The 26,900-nt window shown below is 38.9% G+C and overlaps 4 protein-coding genes across 6 annotated transcripts in view; 2 read left to right on the plus strand and 2 right to left on the minus strand.

The window, feature by feature from the left end:
* hgsnat (heparan-alpha-glucosaminide N-acetyltransferase) overlaps window positions 1-10,015 on the minus strand; it is an 11,079-nt gene extending 1,064 nt beyond the window's left edge. Inside the window, exons 1-18 of one of the 3 annotated variants that reach the window (XM_030731083.1) lie at window positions 9,791-10,015; window positions 8,830-8,945; window positions 8,592-8,728; window positions 8,338-8,456; window positions 8,153-8,222; window positions 6,554-6,623; window positions 6,224-6,324; window positions 4,129-4,205; window positions 3,991-4,021; window positions 3,306-3,466; window positions 3,094-3,209; window positions 2,853-2,974; window positions 2,527-2,653; window positions 2,251-2,337; window positions 2,022-2,099; window positions 1,785-1,855; window positions 966-1,078; window positions 1-751 (exon numbers count right to left, since the gene is read on the minus strand). The exon at window positions 1-751 is cut by the window's left edge and continues 1,064 nt beyond it. In XM_030731083.1, coding sequence (XP_030586943.1) covers window positions 570-751; window positions 966-1,078; window positions 1,785-1,855; window positions 2,022-2,099; window positions 2,251-2,337; window positions 2,527-2,653; window positions 2,853-2,974; window positions 3,094-3,209; window positions 3,306-3,466; window positions 3,991-4,021; window positions 4,129-4,205; window positions 6,224-6,324; window positions 6,554-6,623; window positions 8,153-8,222; window positions 8,338-8,456; window positions 8,592-8,728; window positions 8,830-8,945; window positions 9,791-9,971 — 1,959 coding nt within the window. In that variant the 5' untranslated portion in view covers window positions 9,972-10,015 and the 3' untranslated portion in view covers window positions 1-569. The other 2 variants (XM_030731247.1, XM_030731167.1) reach the window with 2 other exon arrangements.
* Window positions 10,016-11,329: 1,314 nt separating this feature from the next.
* Window positions 11,330-13,646, plus strand: LOC115781667 (dynactin subunit 6-like). Its single transcript, XM_030731500.1, has 7 exons — window positions 11,330-11,432; window positions 11,622-11,686; window positions 11,792-11,897; window positions 12,008-12,093; window positions 12,205-12,252; window positions 12,358-12,500; window positions 13,319-13,646. The coding sequence occupies exons 1-7, from the start codon at window positions 11,404-11,406 to the stop codon at window positions 13,409-13,411; spliced, it is 570 nt and encodes a 189-aa protein (XP_030587360.1). The 5' UTR covers window positions 11,330-11,403; the 3' UTR covers window positions 13,412-13,646.
* A 210-nt stretch (window positions 13,647-13,856) lies between these two features.
* Window positions 13,857-26,705, minus strand: gtf2e2 (general transcription factor IIE, polypeptide 2, beta). Its single transcript, XM_030731373.1, has 8 exons — window positions 26,479-26,705; window positions 25,700-25,860; window positions 16,974-17,053; window positions 16,294-16,401; window positions 15,658-15,840; window positions 15,377-15,470; window positions 14,708-14,823; window positions 13,857-14,564 (listed from the first exon to the last, which is right to left on the minus strand). The coding sequence occupies exons 2-8, from the start codon at window positions 25,857-25,859 to the stop codon at window positions 14,445-14,447; spliced, it is 861 nt and encodes a 286-aa protein (XP_030587233.1). The 5' UTR covers window position 25,860; window positions 26,479-26,705; the 3' UTR covers window positions 13,857-14,444.
* Window positions 18,021-23,262, plus strand: smim18 (small integral membrane protein 18). The gene is made up of 2 exons (XM_030731623.1): window positions 18,021-18,219; window positions 20,636-23,262. Exon 2 carries the CDS (start codon window positions 20,641-20,643, stop codon window positions 20,962-20,964), a length of 324 nt encoding a protein of 107 aa, XP_030587483.1. The 5' UTR covers window positions 18,021-18,219; window positions 20,636-20,640; the 3' UTR covers window positions 20,965-23,262.
* Window positions 26,706-26,900: the final 195 nt, after the last annotated feature.

Below are 26,900 nucleotides of genomic sequence, written 5' to 3' on the forward strand. Positions count from 1 at the left end.
CTGTCATTCAAGATGGACTGGTATAAGAAAAATGGTTTATTTACTTTCAGCTTGGATAAGTGGAAGAAAAACGGATGGATGGATGCTTACTCATTCACAGCCACAGCAGTAGCTCAGCATATTTGATTTGGCAGATTTTTACGCTGGATGCCCTTCCTAATGCAACCCTCGAGGGATTTGTGTCACCTCCTGGAGTTTAACCAGAGATCTTTTGCTTGTTAGGTGAATGTGTAAACCACTACACATTAAAAAATGGTATATTTACAGTGTATTTATAACAGCCAAACTCTTCTTAGACAATTTGTTCCTGAGTCAGTGAAGATAACTGGCAGGTCTTTGCTGCTACATAACTGAAGAAACTGGTTATGGTCCCATAGAAAACCAGAAATAAAATGATAAAAGAAACCCATACATGGCCAGAGACAGAGATCCATACAATTCTGATATAATCTTGGCACAATTCATCCGTTTCCTGTATCCAGCCAAATGCACTCATGTTATATCTCCAGCAACTGTGATGTAAACAATGTCCCGGGCTTTTGAAGTCCTATCATTTTGGGGCTCCGTGTTTAAATTTTCCAGAAAATTCTCTTTTTGTAAAGCACGTAGGAGATGATGACCCAACAGGAAGTAGCCACGAGGTTCTGGATCAGGTGCTCAGTATGTGATTGGCTGTTGGCCATGCGCCAGCGGAAGGGAAAGTAATCTTCAAAAACTTCATGGCCCACGTACACAAGTATGGAGTTCATGCCTTAAATAAAACAAGTGAGAGTGAAGCAGAGGACACGATGATTACAGAGAAACTCAGAAGAAATATAAATATTTGGTGAATATGCTAAATTATTTCTTATTACACTCTGACTGTAATTGTGCCATCAAAAGTTGCCTCAGTGAGGCATTTGACTTGATCTTAACTTTCCAAAAATCATCCATTAAATCAGCTTTTGTGTGATTACAATGCTCACCAGGATAGTAGAAAGGCGACCCAGACCACCACTTATTTACATCCACTATGTAGTAGATCAGCACTAGCAGCACAAAGGCAAAACAGGCCAGCGTTGTCACATAAGACAAAGACCTAGAAGAGAAATAAAGAGACACATTTTAGAGAACAGCACTTTTTTTTTTATTGTGCATCTTTCTTATGGAATAGTCTGCCTACTGACAGTTTAATACTTGTATGTGCATCAATTTCAAATCCAAATCTAAACCTCACTGTTTTTCATTGGTATTCAATTCATGCACTTGTGGGAACCTTTAATGTTTAATTCTCTGTGAGCATGTACATGTTTATAACTATGTATGATTGAGTTTTAACAGTAAAGTCCATTTTACGACTAGCAGCATTCGGGGCTATAGAAATAAACTCTGTACTGGCTTGATATGCCACTTTAAATACTTGTCAAGGGTATCGCTGTACATTTGATATGCTTCATTTTTTGTGAGATGTTCTACAAGTTCTCTCTTGTCTGACTTCACAACCTTGTGGTCACCAAGTTGTGAGGAAATAGGTTGCTGGAATGGACAGAAAATGTGGAAACCCAGTGTGAAATGCAGGTATCCTGTTGCTTTAAGTATTTTAAGCATGTGAAGTAGGAAAAGGCAACAAGATCTAGTGTGTTCGCCGAGCTCAAAAATCATTACTAGAATATATATATATATATATATATATATATATATATATATATATATATATATATAAATAAATAAAAATGCCTGTCTTGCAGTAATTTCCCAAACATTCAATAAAAAAGTAAAATAAATAAATAAAATAAATCAATTACCACAAGTTCTTGTTGACGGGAATGAAACCCTGGTCTGTGGAACACTTTGTTAGAAATGCTGATATGGCACCCTGCATGATAGAAGACATTTTAGTATTCAATCAGGGAGGGAAAAATGACCTTAAAATATATATGTGTTTGAGGAAAACCAAATTATTGTGACTCTGCAATGCAATGAGACCTTTAACACATTCAGGGATAATAAAATGAAGCACATAAACACAAGAATGTGCTTACCAGTAAAAGGCCCCATATGAGGAACCTTGACATAATGCTTTTGGGACGATCTTTGTAGTGCAAGATTATTTTTCCTGCCTGAGGACATTTAAAAAAAAAATTAAAAATTAAAGCCAACCATCCACTTCCTTGAACTCTTTCAGCTGTCATTATCACTGTGAATATCTGAAATATGCAGATGAGCAAGAAACAAGCAGAAGTCAGAAGCAGAGAAATCTAAATTACAAACCTGTAATCCAAGAAAAGCCATGAGGACAGAGTTGATACTGCCAAGAACACCTTCTGGATCATATGGCATGTGAGTTGCATAAATCACCTGAAAGGAAAAAAAATTCAAACAGATTTTTGTCAACATTAGATTCAATCTACCTATTTTAGCACAACTGGGGTTAGCAAGCGTGTACGTGCCTATCAGAGAAAAATCGAATACATAAACACGACCTTAACATTTCAAGTTATAAAAAGACTACGATGCAATATTTGGGATGTTATGGTGGTGACAAACCCTTGATGATGGATTCTGGTAGATGTGGTTTTCTCCCAGAAGCAAGCGGTCAATGAAACCAGCTGCTCCACCGGTGCAGTTCACATACAGGCCCATGTCCCCGATCCCACCTGGACCAAGATAGCCTCTTTATCAAAGAAAGGGGTGTAGTCAGTGTTGTTAATGAGCACTACACTTCACTGTCATTCACTTCATTGAGAAAACACAGCCAACAAAGGACCCCAAACCATGTCACTAAAGGTTTTTCAGTTTTCCTGGCTCAACATTTCTGTTATTACATTATTATTATTATTATTATATTATTATGTATGACTTCTTTGACTTACGTTGGACAATCTGGCACAGGAAGTAGAAAAGTGAGGACGAGCCAGAGAATTTCTAGAAGAATCACACACAGCCACGCCGGCCAATACAGCAAGATATCAATGACAGGGGACCACCAAGCATCCTGGAAAAAAACAAACATGCTCCACACATCTGCTTTTTCTTCAAAAAGATTTTAACATAAATACATTTAGTATAAATCAGGTCAACAATGCAGGCACAAAAATCAAGCTGTTGGCTGACCATTGTGAGGATATCAAGTTGTCCTCTTGCCACCAATAAATCCAGGCAGGCTACAACCAGATATGACCAAGCAAGGCGCTGCAACACACCTGGGATCCGCAAGTTGTCCCAAGACACTGTGGGAAAGATGAGTTGGACAGCATTAAAGAATCCAGTTTAATCACCTTCCTTGAAATATTGCTGTTAAGATCAAAAGTCAAGTTTATACTCACATGCTCCTTGGCAGTAGTTAGGGTTGATGACTAAGACACCAATGATGAAGAGCTGCAGGCTCCGCCACGCAACTTTTCTGAGCAGCGAGCAACGGGTGGCACCTGAACGCAGCAAGGCGTTGATTGAGAGTGCGATGGATGTGCCCATTATGAACACAAACCTGGCGAAAGAAGGAGGCACAAAATGTCAGAAAATTACACAAAAAGTGAAGATGATGTCATGTTTGTTGAAAATACAGTGGCTTGCAGAAGTATTCATACCCCTTGAACCTTCCCATATTTTGTCACATTACAACCACAAACAAATATATTTCACTGGAATTTAATGTGAAAGACCAACACAGAGTGGTATACAATTGTGAAGTGGAAAGAAAATTATACATGATTCAAAACATTTTTTACAAAGTGCTGGTTTTCTTTATTTCTCTTTTTAAAAGCAGGTTCCAGTCTAGAGCCCAGTTTTAAAGATTTTATTTGCCTTTAAAGAACAGATTTTGACCTTTATTTTCTGAGCATATTTCACTATGTAACTGGACCAGCCATGAATCAGTTGGTTCTTGTACTCCTTCAGTAGATAATCCTGCCATTATTGTTAAGTTTAAAAAATACTATTAATGTATATTCATATTAATGTGAGTAGAAATAAGAAGAATGTTCTTTATAAGAATATTTAAATTAAGCTTACCAAGGGAAGACTAGGTCAGCAACAGTAAGGCCTGTAAGAGAATGCCTGGTTTAACATCAACAACACTGCAAATCTGTGAATAATGAGGAAACTCAACACAACTCAAAAATCTGAACAGTAGAACCACGTGGGGCTTACCATTCCAGCTTTCATGTCTGAAGAACCAGTATCGCCCCCCTCCATAATTCACAAACACCATAATGACCAAGGAGAGACTGACAGGAAGACAGAAAAGGCAACATTTACTGACAAAGCTGAGATTAAAATTTAGAGTAAATTTATAAAGGCACCTTCATTGATGATTAATATGTAAGTAAACTAGAGGACACTCAATAGAGCGCATACCTCCCCCTATGTGCCAATACTACGCTGCAATAGATACCAACCAATGTTGTCATACTCCATCATAAATTACATGATCACAAAGGCTAGAAATTTATTTTATTGGCTTTTTTTGTTTACTTTAAAATATGATTTTAAAATATATTAATATATTCAATGTGGTGTGCGTGCGTATATATATATATATATATATATATATATATATATATATATATATATATATATATATATATAAAAAATTTTTTTAAATATACTCTAATAGCATGCTGTAAAAAGAAAAAAAAATCTTAAAAAAGAAAAATAAATTGCCGAGATATGAATTGTATATGTGCATGATTTTTGTGTAGGGTTTGCATTAGGGCTGCAACGATTCATCGATTAACTCGATTAAATCGATTCTAAAAATTTATCGACACAAATTTACTGTGTCGATGCTTCGTTTAAACTCTGCAGCGCTCAGCTGTCTCGGTGTAAGCGGCGCTCCTCACTAGCATTAGCAGCATTAGTGCTGACGTTTTTTTGTGGGTTTATTGGGGGCTGGCAAACCAACATAGAACTGCATTACCGCCACCTACTGGACTGGAGTGTGAATCACTCACGTATACACAAGCACACATTCTAAAAAGGTCACTGTTGCTGCGATGGATTTCATTTAACACAGAGTGGATCATCACTAGAGTTGCCACCTGTCTCGTAAAATACAGAACCCCGTATGTTACGGGACTCCGTGGAATACGGCTCCGTAACATGCCGTGTTCCGTACTTTACGGGACGGGTGGCAACTGTCGCTGACATGCATTTCCACGCCTCCACTGCTCTCTGTGTGTCTGTGTGTGTTGTGCTCGCTGAGAATTTCAGATGCTATTTTTGTCTTTACTTCAGCTGTAGCTACCAGAACTGCTTTGCTAGCGAGCGCGGAAGGCCCGCCCCCCAGGACCGAGGGGCTCCTTCAAAATATTTTTTATACTTTAATCCCTTATTAGTGACTAAATATAGACCTGCAGTAGAAACGTATTTTCGAGAATGCTTGTGAATACAAAGCATTACACCATTACTCACACATGCGCCATGGCTCCCGCAGCCACTAGTTTTTCAAAACACTCATAGCAGGCAGCGGCTTTAACTGCGCAAGCGCAAAGAGGCGAAGCTGTGACGGTGAGCTCAAGTAGTGAAAAAGGAAACGTTTTTCCAGCGTCCAAAACAGCAGCTTTTTCTTTTAGTAACCACCATTAAATCTGTGAAACAGCTGGAGGTCCTTCATCAAGCACCTGATCAGCAAGTGTTAAGGTGAAGAAAAGAGAACTTTGTAGCTGCTCCATTCACCGCTGTTTGTTCACAGGTGAAAAACTGCAGTACAGAAGTTAAAATATGCAGATAAACTGTTAATAAAAAAGTATTCTTATCCGATTACTCGATTAATCGCTGGAATAATCGATAGAATACTCGATTACTAAAATAATCGTTTTATGCAGCCCTAGTTTGCATTATTGTGAGTATTTTAAATTAAAATAGATAAGGTAATTGTTTAAACTCAAGTAGCAAATTTCATCACACTGAGATATGGATTTTAAAATGTTGCCAATGATAAGATAGAGACCTTTAAAATGAAATATGTTCTTACGCCCCTAAGAAATATTTTCACAAAGTTTCATCACTTCTGGTTCAAAACTTTTTGAGTTATATTACTAACAGACAGACAAAGAAACAAGAGAACTGGGGTGAAAATATAACCTCCCTGCAGCGATCGATGGGCGAGGTAAAAATAACTGAAGGGTGCAGTTTAGAACAAAATATTATAACAAAATAATACTGAATCAGACTAAGTGGTAAATCAGTCAATAAGGAGACTGAGCTGGAGTTTGGAGGGTGAGGGTGGGGGTCAGGAAGCTACCCTCTGAATGTATCCAAAGATCGAAGCCTCCTGCCGCGGCTTGGCGAGGGAGGGAGGATATTATCAGTGACTGGTGTCACTATCCGAGTGGGGCCCAGTTCCTGGATCGAGAAAGTAAAGCTGGATATTAACATTGTTCTACAGGAAGCACAGATTTACCATTTCATTTATTATTAAAATAAAAACCACACAGAGTAGCTGTAAATTTGTTAAATTAATAAAACTATATTAAAACAAATTGGCTTCTTATTTCACTGTTATTAAAACACTCATGGCTAAATGAGGTGAAACAATTAGAGTATACAAATTCCCGTATTCAGGAACACTCACAGAATTGATAAGTCTCTCTGTCTCCATGGAACTCCAAAGTCGGAGGACTAAACCATTCATTAGATCAAGCCTGGACAAGAAATAATCAAGAATTTTAGGGGTTATTCTGTAGTTCAAACAAGCTCAGTTTACTCTTGAGACTCAAGTGCTGAAGGCTCTGTGCTTCAGAGAGATCTCTACAAGGTTATGCCACAACACTGTAAAAGTAGTTTTTTCTATATTAACATTTTCTTCTTCTTTTAGCGCCTCCTTTTAGGGGTCACCACATTGAATCATCTGCCTCCATCTCACCCTATCCCTTACATCTTTTTCTGTCACATCAACCCTCTGCACATCCTCCTTCACTACATCCATAAATCCTTTGTTCGCTATATCCACTATCCCTCCTCTGCACATGTCCAGTCATCTCAATATTGCCCCTCTAACTGCTCAAATCAAACTGTATCTCTGATATACTTATCTCTAATCTTGTCTATTCTGGTCACTTCCAACAAAAGACTTAGCATCTTCAACTCTGCCACCTCCAGCTCAGCCTCCTGTTGTTTTTTTTTGTGCCACCATCTCCAAACCATACATCCCAGCAGGTCCCACTACCATCTTGTAGACCTTTCCTTTTCACTCTTGCTGCTATCCCTCTGTCACAAATCACCCCTGACACTCGTCTCCACCCACTGCACCCTGTCTGCACTCTCTTCTTCACCTCTCTTGCGCACTGTATATTGCTTTGGATGGTTAACTGCAGGTATTTAAACTCATCCTCCTTCACTACCTCTGCTCCTTGCAGCTCCACTGTTCCACCTGTCTCCCTCTCATTCACACACATGCATTCTGTCTTGCTTCTACTGACTTTCATTCATCTTCTCTCCAGAGCATACCTCCACCTCCCCAGGCTCTCTTCCACCTTTGTCCTACTCTCACTACAGATCTCAATGTCATCTGCAAACATCTCAGTCCACAGAGACTCCTGCCTGACCTCATCTGTCAACCTGTCCATCACCACTGCAGACAAGAAGGGGATCAGAGCCAATCCCTGATGTAATCCCACCCCCACCTTGAACCCATCTATCACTCCTACTGCACACCTCACCACGGTCTCCCTCTCCTCATACATGTCCTGCACCACCCTCACATATCTCTCTGCCACTCCAGACCTCCTCACACAGTACCACAGCTCCTCTCTTGGCACCTTATCATTATTTGTATGATAGTGATATTTATTCTCAATAAGGTTTAACCTGACCATAAAGGTGTAGTGAATATTGTGTCTCAGTCAAATAAAACATATATACAGGAGTTTAGTGCTGATCACAAACATGAAATAACTTCCTCATGCAGTATCACAGTTCCTCTTTTGGCAACCTATCATTAGCTTTCTCCAGATCTACAAAGACACAGTTAACTCCTTATGACCTTCTCTATACTTCTCCATCAACATTCTCAAAGCAAACATCACATCTGTAGTACTCTTTCTCAACATGAAACCATACTGCTGCTCACTTTATGGCTGTGAACTCTGAACATTTTCTAATAAGTACAAAAATATTCACATTTTTACTTTGAAATTTACTGAAGAAACAGCAAAACAAATACAGGACTTACTCCAAAAGCTTTTTTCCAATGGCAAAAATCAATGCCAGGCCAGCATAGATGAGAAAAGCAACCAAGATCGCTGTGTGGAGAGATATTAAATATATCATGTTAAATAGAAACTGCTGGTGTCACAACACATGAAAAGAGCTAACAGATGTTTTTCTGTTTTTTTCCCCCCTGTGTGACACACTCACGTATGTAGGTATTCACAGGGTCCACATCAGTAACTACAGAGCAGTTGACTCTCTGGGAAGTATTCAAGTTTTTCACCCACAGAGAGTAGTTCCCATGCTCACCAAAGTGGAAAGGAACTCTATGAGTTAAAAAAAAAAAAGATACGCCATCAACAAATGAGCCAAAGATCCATGTCTAATTTTATATATTCAGATTGCCATGCTTTTGGTAAGACGGTTAAGCATGTGAAAAATGACCGTATTCATAAACTTACTTGCAGAGCTCCAGGTCAATAAGCGTGCTGTTGATCTGCAGTGTTATTTCATGCGGTGTGCTTACAACAAAGCTTACTGAACTAGGTTGTCCAGGGTCAGGCCCTGCAGGTACCGTCCCAAGCTCCTGGTACAAACACTAACACACGAGACAGCAAAGGCCAAGATGAGAACATTACCATGAATCACACAGAAACCGGATCAAACGAGGGGGGCGATATCGAGCAAGTGTGAGTTTACCTGGTAACAGCGCCCTGACATCCAAGAGACCTGCACCTCATACGCCAGCTCATTGTTGACCGTCAGCAGTGCCTCATCCATCTTCGGGGTTTTGTGATTATGGTGATGTGCGTTCGCTAGGAGTAAGGAAGAGCAGCAAGTATTGTGCAGATCAGCTGAAACCCAATAACATTTTTTTCTGCATATAAAGACAAACTGTGAGGACGATGCTACAGCCCACATTTTTCTATTGCCGACCCCACCCAAGTTATTGTTCATATAATTAAAATCATCAGAAACCGATAACACTATGCATGCTGTGTTACGCTGGTTATTATTCGGTCAAAGTGCACATGCGCAAAAAAAACAAAAACAAAAACCTAGGTTTTCTTAGTGCATATTGACACACAAGACTGAAAAAATAATAACGGGCTATCGTATAGGCATTTCGTTATAAAAGGCAACACAAAACGCCAGCTTTCGGTGATTTGCCTTAAATCTATCGATCACCGTAGATGTTAAGGACAACAAACGCATTCCATACCAGTGTGCGGAAGCTAAGAAGTCCAGTTTGATAACAAGCTGCAGCCAGAAAGCTAATGCTAGCGTATGGTGGGCGAAAGCATGTGATAGAGCCCGGCTCCAAAGCCAGCGGTCACATGCTGATTAATTCCCTAATTTACCACCGAGAGGGAAGTTCAAACCACTGAAGCTCACTTCTCCACTGTCAGCTGTATTTGGTTGACACCGTTTTACAGTTAGCCGCGCCACAGCAGATTAATAATTAAACATTTAAACCGCGCGTCTGTTGTAATAAATCTTCAGTTATCTTGACAAAAGCCACAAACGCTGCTGCAGTGCAATTTCAACAAATACATCAGCTGGTGTAAAACATTGCTAAAGATCAGATAACTAAGTGGGTTGCTAACCTGGCGGCGGCAGCGTTCTGCTTTTACTTTTCTTTTCAGTCCGGGATACTTACATGAAGATATTTCAGCTGTTAGTGGTGCCACACAAACAGCCACGACCAAAATAACAGCAGCGAGGGTAAAAGCGGCACCTTTCTCCGTTTGTGTCATTTCTTTCTGGCTCTCCGGTTTCACCGGTGCAACTGGCGACTGGTGATTTGTGTTGTTTTTTTTCTTAAGCTTCCTTTTTGCCATGGTAGAGGTTACTTCCGACCCATCCTTGTTTTGGCTCTGTAGTGGGAGCGAGAAGGGCCAAAGTTCCCTACCTGTTCAGATCGATATTACTACGTAAAGACTAACGTAAAAAAAAAAAAAAAAAACGTTCATTGTACATTCTCATGCTTGTGATCGGCACTAAACTCCTGTATATATGTTTATGTTGACTGAGACATAATATTCACTACACCTTTATGGTCAGGTTAAACCTCATTAAGAATAAATATCACTATCATACAAGTAATGATAAGGTGCCAAGAGAGGAGCTGTGGTACTGTATGAGGTCAGGAGTGGCAGAGAGGTATGTGAGGGTGGTGCAGGACGTATAAGGGACAGGGAGACCGTGGCGAGGTGTGCAGTAGGAGTGATAGGTGGGGGTGGGATCACATCAAGGATCGGCTCTGATCCTCTTCTTGTTTGCATTGGTGATGGACAGGTTGACAGATAAGGCCAGGCAGGAGTCTCTGTGGACTATGATGTTTGCAGATGATATTATGATCTGTAATGAGAGTAGGACAAAGGTGGAATAGAGCCTGGGGAGGTATGCTCTGGAGAGAAGATGAGTGAAAGTCAGTAGAAGCAAGACAGAATGCATGTGTGTGAATGGGAGAGAGGCAAGTGGAACAGTGGAGCTGCAAGGAGCAGAGGTAGTGAAGGTGAATGAGTTTAAATACCTGCAGCAGTTAACCATGCAAAGCAATATACAGTGCGCAAGAGAGGTGAAGAAGAGAGTGCAGACAGGGTGGAGTGGGTGGAGACGAGTGTTGGCAATAATTTGTGAAAGAGGGAACAGCAAGACTGAAAGGAAAGATTTACAAGATGGTAGTGGACCTGCTGTGATTTTTTTATTTATTCATTTAGATCTGTTGCTGCCAACAAAGTTAAAATGAGCTAATATTGATTTAAGAAAGAGTAAAATGGCTCAGTTTACACATTTGATACATTTTCTATGTTCTCTTGTGAATAAAATAAGGGTTTGTGAGATACGAAAATCATTGCATTCTGCTTTTATTTACATTTTAGACATAATCCCCCTTTTTTTTTTTTTTTAGAATTGGGCCTTACATTTTATATTTAAGTTAGATATTGTCTTCCTAAACATATGGAGATCTGCACACACTTCCATAACAGTAATCTGATAATACTGAATAAAACTGATGTACTCTATTTTCTTGATAGATTTCTCAGAGGTTTTTTTAATCGGGGATTTTGATATCTCCTTTTTATATAAATTTATCACTCCATAAACCAGTAAACAAACACTTTCAAGAGCAAGAAAAAAGTAAGTAAATAATAAATAAATGAACAATTTTTTTGTTTTCACGTAGGTTACGTACGCAGAAACGCCAAGGATTCGAAATCGATGACCGAGTGACTCAACGGTGCCTCCCATCAGATTTGATTCTTTACAATGGCAGATAAACAAAATGCTCAGAAAAGGTAATATGCACATCATCGTGTAGATGACGTTTAGCTACTTTGTTAGGCATACATTCTATTAGAATAAATAATAGCAATAATGAACCATCAGCTAAACGAGCCAACGATGCCGATGTGTCCAGTTGAGAAGTAGGTAGCTAACAGCATTAGCTAGCACACACAGTAACATTTCTTGTTTCCGTTTTGCAGTGTCAAGATAGCAGCTGGAGCTGTAGTTTGTGTTGAAAGCGAAATCCGAGGAGACGTTACCATAGGTAAGACTGTGCTCAGTAAGCGCAGCGAAGCTCAGAAAACTTGCTTTTTTTCCAGATGTGTTTAGTGGCTGTCCGTCATTACTTTCTGCACCTCCGTTTCCTCAGGCCCCAGGACGGTGGTTCACCCAAAGGCTCGCATCATTGCTGAAGCAGGGCCCATTGTTATTGGAGAAGGCAACTTGATTGAGGAGCAAGCGCTGATCATTAACAGGTTATTTGAGGCGTCGGTGTAACTTGCGTTTCACCACGTTAAACATCCTTGAGCTTCTCTGGTGGTCTGACACTGTTTTTACGTGCCAGCGTGTTTGCTCTCCCCCACAGTTACCCAGAAAATATCACACCTGAATCTGAGGTGGAACCAAAGGCAATGACCATCGGTATCAACAACGTATTTGAAGTTGGCTGTGGTATCCTTTTGACTAACCTGTCCCATCCTTCTCCATATGTGATTTTAAAAAATTGTAATAACTGGATCAATCTTAATGAGAAAATCATATTTTGCCTTAACAGACAAACAGTATCACAAGCTTTAAAAATTGGAGACAACAATGTCATTGAATCTAAAGGTGAGATCCTGCCTTCATTTTTTAGGATTTCAGTGGGTGTTTAAATCGACATTGCTGATCATTTAGATAAAATCACTTAATCAAACATCCTTTTTTGTTGTCTAGCTGATGTTGGTAGAAATGTAATCCTCACCAGTGGCTGTATAATTGGAGCCTTCTGTCAGGTCAACACCTGTGAGGTCATACCTGAGAACACTGTAATCTATGGATCTGGATGTATGAGGCGGGTGCAAACGGAGAGACCCCAGGTATGGTTACATGTAACTGAGAAGCATTCTGAGTGTGTGACCCAGATGTAGCATTAGCATTGCAAATTCAAAACCAAAGCACTTCATTTTGCTTCAAGCTGACCCAAACTGTCTAAGACTGGATTCAGCTCAAGTTTATGGTATATGTAATTTTAAGCCTCAGGGGTGAGAAATACCACAGTCAAAAGGGTAACATTGTTTCAGCAGCAAGCATGTCTGAAAATGTTTAGAATAATGGCATTTCCCTCAGCTCTGTCACCTTCATAAAGAAAACACTGGAGTGATATTTCATGATTAGATATATTAGATGCTGCTATGTGTTGCAAAGTCGCAACGCAAACTCAGAGGAGATAGAGCTTTTGCAGTTGCGGCTCCAAAATTATGGAATGAGTTGCCATTGTGTGGAAGAGAGGCTCAATCACTTGCTGTTTTTAAATCTCGCTTAAAAGGACATTTTTACTCCCTGGCCTTCGACCCAGTGTGAGGCTGTGACTGTGGTGTTAAGTTAATTTTCTGTTTTGTAGTTCCTTATTTTTAAAACTTTTTGATACTTTAAGTATTTACATTTTTAATACTGTGTTAGTTATCGGTGTGTCTTTTATATTGTTCTGTCCTGTGTCTGTGCTTGTTGCTGTGATTGATGTGTTGTACAGCACTTTAGTCAGCTCTGTTGTTTTTAAGGTGCTTTATAAATACATTGGTATGGTATACTTAAGCATAGGATTTTCATACATGTCCACCTGTTACGAGGTTGAATGTACAGAGAAAGCACTTTCCCGTGCATTGTGCTCACTGACGTGCCTGTTTTGTCATTACAGCCACAGACTCTTCAGCTCGACTTTCTGATGAAGATCTTGCCAAACTACCACCATTTGAAGAAAACCGTTAAAGCAAACCAAACCGCTAGCTAAAATGCAACTTTTTTTTGGTTTGTGTAATTAAATGCTCAGCACATCCATGTTTAAATAGATCCTGCTGGAAGAAAGCATGAATGTATATAGTTATGTACCTAGCCTCTCAGTAATTGTTCCACACTTACTGATATTTTCTACTCTAACCTACAACTGCAGATTAAGCGTCTCATCTTTCTCTTGCTGCGTTGATGTACCATTTTCTACAGTTAATTAAATAACTTAACGTGCTCAAGCTGTAGTGGATTTGCTCATTTCTTGCAATGGCAGTTACCAGTAGTTTTATCATTGTGCTTTAGAAGGTATTTTCTGCCACTCTGTTAGAGTATTTGTATTAACAATAAATGAAACATAAATATGTACACTGATTCTAATTCTGACCTTTTTTAAGCATATACGTAATGTTGACAATGACAGTGGCAACTTATTGATCTAATCAAGGCAATTTTGTTTAACAGTGTAATTTATTAAAATAAGTTCAAAAATTCTAATATGTTTAAACACTGTCCTGGTGCTGCAAAGTAAAAGCATTTAAATATTTTAAACCCCACAAAGCTGAAGGTATTTCATGCTGGAGAAGTTTTCAGTGTGATGCGATGCGTCGCACAACACAAGGCTTTTTGCAATTACAAAAGCATGCTAACCATTCAAATAAAACCCTTGCACACACACTTTGTACTATATAAACATACACAAAATGTGAAAGGAGGAACTACACATTTCAGCTGTATTTACTTTTTAAACAGTAAGGTTGTGGTTCCCCCTTTAACTGGTAAGGGAGCAGACTATCCTAATGATCCAAGTATTCAGCTCCTTCAGTTAGGACTGATTTATAATCAGAAGAATAACAACACAGCGACTACTGACTCCATGTAATGTCAAACCAGAGATTGTTGAGAGGAATGCAAAGGGAAAAAAAAAAAAAAAGCTAATGTCTGAAATAACATCCATCAGAAGTCTCTGTGTTAGAGTGAGGCCACGATCACCATCTCCATCCATTTCTGAGTTACAAATTCTAGTAAGTGAAAATATTTCACTTCTTTACAGGCACGCCATCTGAGTAATCCTCCAGTACGCCAGCCAAATGGTTATTGTGCGTCTTGAAGTGTCTCTTCCTCTGTCCTGCTTGCTTCTTTCTCTTTTGAATTGGTAACTGTAAGGAGCAGAGACACAATCAGCCCTTATCAATATGCTCAAATAGTACAAATATAAAGAACTGCATGTTAACGCCTTCATTGTTTTTCTGTTTAGGAAAATGTAAGTCAAGCAAATCACAGATAAAAAGACCACACTGACCACTTTCTTTGGTCCCGTTTCTTGCATGGAGGAGATGCCTTGTTTTTTCAGGTACTCTTCAATCTTGTCTTCATCTATGGAATCAACTGGAACACTCCTCCACAGCTTCTGAAATTCTGATATTCAAAGCACAAGAACTACACTTAAAAGAGCTGGAACGGTTATCTGAACGAACAAAGTACGGACCTGATTAAATTGACAAAAATCAAAATGAGTTTTGCCGAACAATTTTGATACAGATCTAAACAAACATCTAATTTCACAATTCAAATAAAATAGTATGAATATTCATCAAAATTCAACTGGATTCATCTCGTCCATGCTCCATGTCTCCAGCTGGTACTGAAATTCAGCTATAAAGTTATTGTGTAATTTTGCAGACAAAGGCAACATTAAATATGTTCGGTCCATAAATCTTTTAACAGAATTGGTGAGTAGCAGCCTCAACAATGGAGGTTGGGAACATGGTTCAATCAGACTCAATGTCCTCAGCCTCCTTTGGAATGCTGTCAAAGTTCTGCCAGAGGTGGAATTAGGAGGTAAAACACTAATATTGATATTTCAAAACAATATTTTGATTTTAAAACCTACAACTATCTTAAATACATAGCCAGTACAGTCAGAAAGTTCCGACAAAGACAGATATACAGAGAAAGAGCCTATACTCACCTTCATCTACCAAAAACTGGCAATGCTTGTCATTGTAGAACAAAATCTTTTTCTTGTCCGGTCTTGTTACAAAGATGATCTGATCCCCCAAAGCCTGTGAACCATCACACAAGAGGTCTTTTCTATGCTCTTATTGTTTATTCGCCACAGGGCTCACTCATCACACAAGTGACATCTTAGTGCAGACACTCAGTACCAGTCAAAATGGGTGAGTGTGTCCAAACTTTTGACTGGTTCTGTATGTGCATACGCTTTACTAAAACTTGAATAATGTGTAATACCTTGATGGCCTTGGCTGAATTGGGAAGCCCTTCCTCTACATCTTCTAGCAACACTCCCCCCAGGCCCAGCTGGTCATGTTTGTCCAGCAGCCTCAGTAAGGCTTTCTTGTCCTTCAGGTTGTACTTGGGCTTGAAGCCATAGGTTCCATCCCGGACCTCAATTTTTGGATTGCTGACCAAGGCCTGAGATTGGCAGGTGAAAAGTAAAGCATAAGATTAGATTTGTAGCAGCAAAATGTGTTAAGTATTGATTTTATTTATTTTGGCCCATTACAAAACATCATCAAAACTTGCTTTGCAATATTCTAGAAAAGATTAAACAAATAGTACAGTAGCAACTTCTTCTTTAGGTAATGTAGCGAGTTTAATCAAGATGATTTAATGTATGATGTGTGTTATTAGCATCATTTTTCAGTTGTTACCCTCAATGGCTTCCTTATGCAACATACAGAATATGTATGTGAATGAAAATTGGTGCAAAGAGCACACACCAGCTTACAGGTGAGTGTGAGGTAGAAAAACAAGTATTGTGTGGCTTTAAGGTGAGACTGCTAAATGAAATAGTTGAGGACAAAGCATAAGTGTACTCTGACAACAAGTGATAGAGTTATGTTATTGAAAATGGCATGAACGTACCTCATTCATGAGCCACTGTTTCTGTTTCATGCTTATGTCAAGAAGTTTGGTCTCATCGAGAATCTCCTCTAGAGTCAGGAAGTGTGTGTCCCCATTCTGATGCCTTGTCTGAGAATTAAGGACAGAAAAACACACAGAATGACATTTTTAATAGCTCTTTTATTTTTTTTTGTAATACTGACAGGGTTTTAAGCAAACAACTACAGTAATTTTACAGGGTTTAGAAGTGCGCATTCAACAGGTGGCAAACACACACACACAAAAAAAATGCACACATTTAAACAGGAAAATCTGTCAAGTGGAGTGTGAGCTCTGCAGCGAGGAATGAGTCAAACAGCTAGTGTGACAAGGCCTGGCTGCCTCTTTGCAGAGCTACAGCACGATAAACAAGCTGTTCACATACCAAAAGAAAGACTGGGGACCAAATGTTAAACCAGCGGGCACAACTGACTCACTCATGTGATACAATAGACAAAAAGTCAAGCTTTGTTATTAAACAGTTTGATGACAAGAAGATGTAATTTAATTTTAAAAAATAGTTTTAAAGCCCATTATACTATAAACACCATTCTTTAAACTAGAGCCTGCTTGCAGTCATAAAACCCTCAAAAATTAACAATCAATCACCACTAAAAACAAGAGACCATATCCTTTCTTAATAACAGCAATGTCCTTATTACCTTCATGTAATTTACTATCTTGGCGAGGCAACCAAACTTGTAACCGGAGCTTGCCTTGATGTTGAAGTTGCCGTTAGACTCTGTGGAGAAAAAGAGGGAAAAAATAATAAACCCCCCCCCCCCAAATATTTAATCTGTTTTAATATCACAGTATTTAATGTAAACACTGAGACTAGGGAACTACATGAACAGACAACAGTACACACACAAATGCCTTAAGGTGACTGTTGTGATTTGGCGCTATATGAATAAAATTCAATTGAACTTCATGAAAATGAATTTCAGATCAACCGGAATATGACTGTTATGTCAGCTCCTGTCAAATCAACACTGATTGTTTAATGAGGTCATTAAAATCCTAACTGCATTCATTTTTGACATTTTCTTATTGTCAACATTCAGTGAAAAGACAGAAGCAAACAATGCATTTGTTTGGCACTCTGTTTTCCCTGTCAGTTTTCATTTGTTCCCACTGGAGACGCAATCATTTGAAACAGGTCAGAGAAACATACTGACATTAAAGAAAAGGCTAAGTAATTTAAGTGTGTTTTAAAGCAAACGTGACTCACGCAGGAGTAAATAATTGATCCGTTTGGGGCTACAAAGCAACACAGATTCAGGAGGCTGGTGAGTATTTAAGGCTGCAGGGTAAGTATCTTGGGTAATTCAGAAACGGGTCACACAGTACAACAATGTGGCACACTGAAGTGATTACAATATTAAAATACTACACAAGTCACATTTTTGAGCAATCTGACAAGTATGATTTGAAGTCCGGCCAGCTGGTTTTCTCTGTTGGAGTCCAATAACGCTGCTCCCCTCAGAGACCGACTGAGGTCTGGACTCGGCATTCGCCAATCAAAGTTGAAAACAGACACCGATTCATGAATGATTCATTGTGTAGGCGGGAGCTTCTGTTGCTGTGAGCTGCACAGTAGGCAGGACGGTGAAACTGTGACAGGCCAGCTAACGAATGGTGCAGAGGCAGGGCTAATAGAAGGGAGCCAATGATGTAGCCGAGCCTGAGCCATTCAGCTGAGACATGAAGAGCTGCAAGGAGTGGCGGCGGAGGAGAGGCAGCGCATGAGCGACCGATGAAAGTGCATGAGAGTGCTAAAGAGGAAAGCAGGTCGAAGAGTGAACATAGAGGAGGGAAAGCGTGAAAGCGAAAGAGAGAGGTGGAGCACCAAAAAGAGGAGAGAGATTTGTTGGCTTGCATCTTCTAAAAACTGAGCCAGACACACAGGTGAGTCTGCATATTTTTCTGAACAGCATCCTCTGAATAATATGTTTGACAGCAACAGATCATAATAATCCACAACATGAATTTAAGCTACAGTCTGCTGGCTGCTTTGGGGTTTCACTGTGAAGCTATGAATATGAGGATTTTTTTTTTTTTTGAGTGTTACAGCATTTCCAGGGTGAAGTCATACATCTTTAAAGGCAGTAGATGTATTTATAAAGCCGTGCCTTTTGCACAGGAACTAGAAATCATTACATGTGGTAATTATTTTGGGAAAATGTAATTTATATCACAACAGAAAGCTAAGCTCTTTGGGGAACAATTGCAATATTTAGACCAAGACAGTATAAGTGCACAGTGGATTAAATATACATGGATCTGTCTGCTTTCTAACCACTTGAATACCAAGCATCAGAAACTGTGTGTGTACTTATTGATATCATTATGTGTTTGTGAAAATGCACGACTCAAAACAAATCAATGAGGGACTGAGTGCTGTGAGGAGCCAGCCAGGGGCATTAGAAGTGTGTGTTTGGGATGTGTCTGTGTGTGTGTGTGTCTGTGTGTGAAAGAGACAGCCAGTGTGTAGAGAGGAACCTCTAGTTCTACAACACCTTCAGAGCCTGGCTGGGGTGGGGCTGTTTTGGTGAGTGATAACAGATGCTGTGGAAGCCAATCTGTCCCTGTGTGTATAATTGGTCTGACAAAAAAAAAAGGAGGGTGACTGGGGGGTATGAATTAGTTAAAGGTTGTTGTCATGACAATGGCGTGAAACTGATGTTAGGAGCTGAGTCTGTGATAAGAAGATTGTAAATATGAAACAGTGACTTCAGTTACATCACCGCAAAAAAACCACCACAAAACCCATACTGCACACACACATGGCTTTCACGCATGAATTCCAGACGATGTAGGGAGAATCCGGTGAGGGCACGGTCCAAAGCTGCCTTTCCTCACATGTAGCACACAACAGGAGATGGTCTGTCAAGCAGCCACATGACAATTGACTCCACTGCTATCAAATGTGCACTGCCGGACATTACATAGACTTTGTAGCTGGCAGGTTACAGACTGTAGAATGTCCAATTTGGATTCTCACATGCACTTCAATCAAGTGTCAAGAGAATTTCAGACCAAAATAAAAAATAAATAAAAGGCTATGAATTAGGCAGACTGGTCCTGAGGTGAAAGTGTGCCTTCAAGATAAGCCACTAAGCATTTTACCATTTAAGTTTCAGGTAACGGGGGAGCATAAGCTACAAACATGCCTAAATAAACACACCTAAATAAACACACATACAGATCATACTAAAACACCACAAATCTATCCTATATACATTAGAGCACACATTAAGCCTTATTAAATCTCTAAAGGAAGAGACACCAAAAATGTAACCTAACAGAACTGATACAGTGCAAAGAGGCGCACTCATGCTCCTCTCCTACAACTGGGTCATCTGCCTTCTTCTCAATATTTTATGCACAAATGTCTGTGATTGTGTGCATACAAGTGTGTGTTAAGTGCATGTATGTGCACTTCTGTGCATGGGTGTGTGGGCAGAGACACTCCACACTGTTCCCTGAAGATTTTAAAATGGTAGGTGCTGGCTGAAAATGGGAAAGGACAGCTGAAGAGAGACAAATGTGCACTTGAAGGATCTCTTAACTTCATTATTTTATTAGTGTTCCTGTACTACAGCATTTGTGTCAGGAATTATGGCCAAAAGCTGTACACCAAGTGTAGATGCCACATTTCCCTATGCAGCTATCCTTTATTACCAGCCTTTTACTATTTTTGTTCTGAGCAGATGGCCTCAGTAGGGTTTCTGGTGTTTTGCAATATAACCTGTGCTCTAATAACACACCATCTTCTCATTTCACAAAAAGATATGTTTGTAATGACAGAAGTAGACTAGGTTTTGTTGTGTGTACATACTGACATAGCAGTTGATCTTTTAACAACGCGGTCCCCTCTATGACTGATAACAATGAAGCACTACAATAATAAAATTACAGCAAATTATCTATGAGAGTATTTGATGGTTTTATGAGAGGAAACAGGCTTCCCTCTCTGCCTGCTGTCTCGAGTGGAACTAACCCCTTTTCCAATATGAGCATCACAAAGATAATTAGCTTTAGTTTTGTTTTTAATGATCATAATAATTAGGAACAAATGTTACAAAGATCCTGGAATAGAGCCCGGCACATCCGATTAAAATTATTGCATCATAATGAGAATCCCAAGTATTATGCCCTCAAGAGCAAATCTCCCATTGCTGTCATTTTTTAAAATCAGTCTCTCACCATGAAAACAAGAAATTTACAGTGCTTTCATTTTGAAATTTGATATGCAGCAACCTAGGACTAAACACAGTCATAAACATTAATCTTTTTTTTCTTGTGTCTTGTTTCCAACCAGAAATCATGACCAACATCACAACTACTGCTCATCCAAATAATCTCCCACTGCGAGAAGAGGGAGTCCCTCTGTCTCTCGTCTCCTTTCAGGTCCAGGAAGTCTACCCATTTCATGATGGCTGGAATGTGGCGTGTTTCATCATCCTTCTGCTTTTTATTCTCACTGTCCTGTCCTTGGCAGCCTTGGCTGTGCTCTATGAGCTGCTGGACTGTGGGTGCTGCGCCAAAGGCAAAACACACCACCAGTTACAGGAGGAAGGGCCAGGAAGCTGCAGCAAGCTTATGACTAGCATGTGCAAGGAGCCAGAATCCCACACTGAGGTGGTATAGGGGCAGCAAGGATGAAGACAAGTTGGAATTTGGATATCATTGCTCAGTTGAACAATACCACAGTACTGACTCAGATTTTCTCAAAAATGAACTTTAAAATAACCCAAAAAGTAGTTCAGTTGCTCACAATTAGGAGGGAATGCTGGTGACCGAACAGTGTAAATTTATCTTCACACATCTACAGCCGACCCCAAAAGCCATATTTTACTCCTGAAATACTACCAGAAGGGAGAGCACCTGTAAAGGTACTAGTGACATGGCTTAAAAACACAAATTTCCAATACTTAAAGTGCCCATGTTATGCCCTTTGAGCTGCTCCCTTATAATTTAGTCCACTTTATTTTGTGGCTGTAAAAGCTTTGTTAAAATAAAAAGTTCAAAGTCGATTCCAAATCACTTATTTGTGACAAAACACTGCTGCTGCTATCATTTCCTTGCTAGAGATAATTCTAATATTACTTCTATTTTTATGGCAATATTGTCCAAACAACAGAAAATCCCCATGTGTTTAGTGTTGAAGTATCTTGAGCTCCCATCTGATTGTTTCCATCATCCTCTCTCTGCTTACAGAAATTGTCTCCTAATGTAGCAGAATTTCCAATAAAGCTGTCCTCATTTTCAGGTGTAAACCAATAAAACCTGACAAAGTAGTGACACATTCACAGCCTGTTAACATAACCCAGATGTCATTTTCAAGCCATTTTTCCACCCACTGCTCTGGATGGCTTAGGTCCTCATGCTACAAAAGAAACACTGGCTGACAAAAATAAGCTAAATAACTCTGCTGTACCTTACAAGACAAAGAGAGAACGTTTGAAGCACACAAATGTCTTTCCAAGGCTAAAGCTTTTCTGTTAGCAGCTGACAACTAGAGAGATAATACTGGTAAACAAAGTTGCCTCACGTCTGTCATACAAACTGACTTTCAGAACAGACTGTGGTGTTTGGGAGGGAAGCCCTAAAAGAGACAGGAGTGCAACGGAGGGTAAAAAGAGGTGATGCCGCAGTGTCCAGTATAATGAAACTAATACAAGTTTTGCAAATTAACCCCTTAATGCTTAGTGTATCATATTTGATACATACTGTTTTTTGTAGTTTCTGAGACTTGTACATCACCGGTGTCATTTTTTTTCCTCCTGAAAAACCTAAAAAAAAAAATTGCACGATACATTTTTAAGCAATAAATTGCAAAAAAAAAAAAAAAAAAAGTGGCAAAATGTGGCAAATATGACACAAATAAAAAAAATGTGTAAAAATTAATGTTTAAGTATTTTGTACAATTTGTGAGGAGATTAAATAAACATTCATTTTTAAGAAAATTAGAATTTTCTGGCAATTATTTCATAATTCAGGCATTAAGGGGTTAAAGCATGTCAGTGTGTTTTACAAGCACAGGATACACAAAGTCTAAGCTGATGACCCCTGCCAGTCCAAATCACCAGGACAATGGTTAGCTGATGGATATCTTTAGGCTACTTTTCATCATATGCAGATGAGGCCAAGTGCTATTCAGTTATATGTTACTTTGTCTTCATGCTGGAAATAAACTCCCATGTGTCTCCAAGTCTGCCTCTTCTGTCCTCCTGTGTACAGAGCTGCACTGAGCAGCTCATCTCTTATCTGTGTAATATAGTGGGTGGCTAGTGCTACATCAATAAAGTGTAATGGTTAATTGTAATGAACACTCTGCCAGTACGTCTAACAGTTTTCCTGGAGACCACGCTGTATATAATCTTATTCTAGTAGACCACCAAAACATATTTACGAGCTTGTAAAGGGGCATGATACGGGGACTTTAATATAGGTTGTGGCAGAATGTGTTGCATTAAGTCGGCATTTTCTTTGTTTTGACTCTTTGGAAACTACTTATAAAGTTGCATGGCCAAAATATGGTGACGAAAAAAAAAAAAAAAAAAAGGTTTAAAAAAAAAAAAAAAAAAGAAAAACCTTATCTGACCCTGCTGTCAGGGGGTTGAAAAAAACAAGCATTCCTGTTCAGCAACAACTACTGTGTGACTGCTATAAGTTTTTTGTGACCTATTAGATGCAATGAGTTTCTTCAAGACATGTTTCTGAAATTGCTGTCCTAATCTTATGACAACATTATCTGTTGATCAAGCTCAGTCAGACATCATCATTGCTTTGGATAAAGCTGGTGTTCTTCAGTAAACTGTAAGCCAGTGTTGTCAACATGTTTAGCACTGCAACATTATATCATGACAAGTTCGCATGCTGTACAGTGATGTACTGTATAATGTTGTATTGAGCACGATGTGTGATATCATGCCTTACCACAAAATGCCTAATAAAAGTTCACTCACTTTTCTGCTAATAAAAGTGGCTTGTTCTTTCTAAGTGTATTGATTGAGGTTGTAGATTTTGATGGGAGGCCACTGCTGCCAATTCAATTATATGTTGTATTAATCCATTTAAAAGGAACAATATTTTACATGGAAACATGTCATACATTATTTGTGATCTCATTTTCTCATTATGTTTGAGCAGTAAGGATTCCTTTTTTTTTTTAATTTTTACACTAAGGATTATCACCTGGTCAATTCAACCTGTGAGGTAATTATAAAATAAAAACAGCTGGGACAGTGCCATTTCTTATTCCAAAGGGTGTTAGTTATCTTATCAAATCAAACTACACTGACATGAAATAGTTAAATTACCTTCACTATCAATTTATTAGCAAATAATGCAATTTATAAGTTTTTCTGGTAGAATAATTTTGAGTTTCTACTTAATTTAAAGTCCCTCCTCCAATCTAACATGTCTTTTGGTTAATACTCTACATGACATGACATACAAAACTATATACTGGTGAAATTAAATATTCTATTCAGAAATGAAGCACCTAACAATGATGCATATTAAGTCCTTAGATTAGATGTCAACATGCTGGATATGTGAAAATTGTTTTGGTGTTTGGTTAAGTACCCAAATTATACTAGGCATACTGGGATGTTTTAGCTCAGTAGCCTTATTCAAAGCTTGACAGTAAAAGGCTGTTTCTACAGTCTCATGCTTAACTTTACTGATGCCACACGAGGACCCACAGAGGAAAAATTCACTTAAATCATCTGAAAACTATCCCAGCCAATAGGCAGCTTACTTCAGTGTGATGTGGAAACTTGAGGTCCACACTGTGTAAACACTGAGAGTGACTATACAATAATGTAGTAGGTGGGCAACCTTTTGTATTGAAGAAGAAAAAAAAAGTGACCATATTTATAGATGCTGAAGTCTTTTTAAAAGGTGAAGGCATAAATGCTATTTTCAAAATATTGTACCATTATGCAACTACTATTTCTAGTAGGATTAAAAAAAAAAGAAAAGAAAAAAAACAATCTGGGTTTTTCTTATTTCATTTTTCACTTCTAACCAGAATGCTGCCCGCAGAAATCTAATGAGGTCGATATGGGATGGCTGGGTTGCCATTACTATACAGGGCTGTAAAAATTATCTCAACCTATTGTTACCAAGTGATAATGAAATGGTTAATATCATAAAATATTCAGAAACGACCCAATCACAATCTAAGTCAGTATGCACAGCAGACTTACATATTATGCATTTATAATGACAGAGGAAAGACGAATACAGACAACCCCCCCTTTGCGGTTACTTTTGATTGGAGCCAGATCAATTTATCAACTGGCCACTATTACCCAAAAATGGTCTACCAAAGGCAGAGAAGACCAAAGTGATATGCATAATTATGACACCCACCCCCCCATCCTTCCAACAAAAGCAACAAAAAAAAAATTTTTAAAAATGCACAAGACAATGCTTGGGGCAATTTAGGAATGCTTCATCAGATACTTTTTTCTAGTAGAGCAGCGCTGACTGTTTACATTAGTTTCATCACATTAGTCATTGCCCCAAACATCCATTTTAGTGTGGGCTCTTCTTATTATGTCAATGCAACACAAACCATATGAATGACAGTGGATGAAAATAACATTTTGTAGACAATGGGTCTAAATATGAACAATGCAACTGTACAGAATTTGTCTCTTATGTTACCAACAGAGATGCACCAATTCCAATTTCCAATTTTTCTCTTAGTGTGACCTTCGGATTCTGATTTTCTAATAGCTATAATTGACAGCATATACAAGCAAAAATCAACTTTTCTTCAATGAAAGATCTTGCTTCCACATTAAAAGAAATCATTAATGTTTACAACTTTCCACAAACTGCAGTACGTTACAGGAATTCCTCACTCAAACAACTGAAAATAAAGTGCTCTGCTAGTGGAAAGAGGTGCAAATAATTAACTGAAAATGAGCTTCTTTAAAATGTCCATGTTTAAGTGTCTGATTGGGTTTGTTATGAATGTTTTCACCCCAGCAGTTTACTTTGGTGAACTTTGTGTCTTCACTCACAGTGAGAAGCTTCCATGCTAACAACATGTCAGCACACAGCTGAGAGTGTGCGTGTGACTATTTGCCTGCACCACGACATGTGTGTTGTGCACACTTTAAATAGACCGGTTCGCAATCAGTCATGTGGTAGGCTGACCGGCAGGTCCCCGCTCTGGGTCGAGGATGTTGGAAATCGACTGATTCTGGTCCATGGCCGGTCAATTGGTGCATCTCTACATGGCAATGTATGTCCACATACATTATTATTAAAACTGAAAAAGCTAGTGGTGATGGGAACCTATAAAAACATTAAACCACAAATAATGAACATCATCCTTTTAAAGAAAATATGTTTCACCTACCACTACTGAGTTTGGAACCAGAGGAGCCCTCCTTGTCAACTTTGGGTTTCTTCTTTTTGTGTGATCCAGAGTCTGATGCAGCCTGTCTCTTCTCTACAGTTGGAGTGGAAAGCGCTTTTTTCTTAAACAGCTCCCTTTCCCTCAGTAGAGCAGGATCCATCCTGTTTGAGAGAATTAATAAAAAAAAAACGGCGAAAACTCCTTTAATAAAAGACAAGACACCAAAGCTCATTTTGGAGGAATCACACTCTTTTAACATCTCTACAGATGAGGCTTATTCATAGGACAGGGTCCACTTGTACGCAGCATGGACCTTCCTTTAGCCTGAGGGCTCAGAGGCAGTCACCTGCTTATATTTTAATTTTTTGTATTACAGCCTTACCACTCAGAAACAAATTGTACTGATACCAACAAAAAACGTTTATAAAATAATAAGCTGATGAGTCCTGCAACCAATTCTGCCAAGACGAACCAAAACTCTTACACCTTTTTGAATTAAATGGCTTTAGAGGGAAGAAGGTAACTCCCCCCAAAGTATATATAAAGCTAGATAAATTAGCTAACAATAGCTAGTTTATATTCCATTCCGGTTACAGACGGTTTTGGCTGACCAGACTTTCTGATAATGTAAATTCCAAAATAACAAAGACTAAACATTATTTACTTGACCGAACGTTACTGAATACTTTGGTGAAAAAAAAAAAAAAAAAAAGAATAAATAAACAAACGTAGCAAAACACTAGAAGCTAGCGTTAGCATGCCGATTAATTCAACTTTACCTGACACTTTGTTCCTGTTCTCACTTAGAGAAAGAAAGGGGTTAGTCCAAGAGGACTAACTATACACTGGGATCTAAAACAGAATGGTTGCTTCACCAAATCACGTTCTTTGTCGTTCCTTCAAAGACCACACAAATAAACGTTAGCTAACTAATTTCATACACAATCTTCCTCATGCTGCACTTCCGTTTTTGTTCGATTTGTCCGGTATGGACAGCGAATCCTGGACGACGTCATCACGTACGGATGACAAAACGACTGAAGCTACGTCAAAAGCACGTCTAACTTAATGGAAAAGACTGACGACAAAATAATTGGTGGAATATAACTTCTGGTCGTTTGAAATGTTTCTATCGCCTGCCACAAAAACACATGTTGCAGTTCAAAAAAAAAAAAAAAAAAAAAACTTTAAAAGAAAAATT

This window comes from Archocentrus centrarchus, chromosome 1, assembly GCF_007364275.1.
Source record: "Archocentrus centrarchus isolate MPI-CPG fArcCen1 chromosome 1, fArcCen1, whole genome shotgun sequence".
NCBI classification, from domain to species: domain Eukaryota; kingdom Metazoa; phylum Chordata; class Actinopteri; order Cichliformes; family Cichlidae; genus Archocentrus; species Archocentrus centrarchus.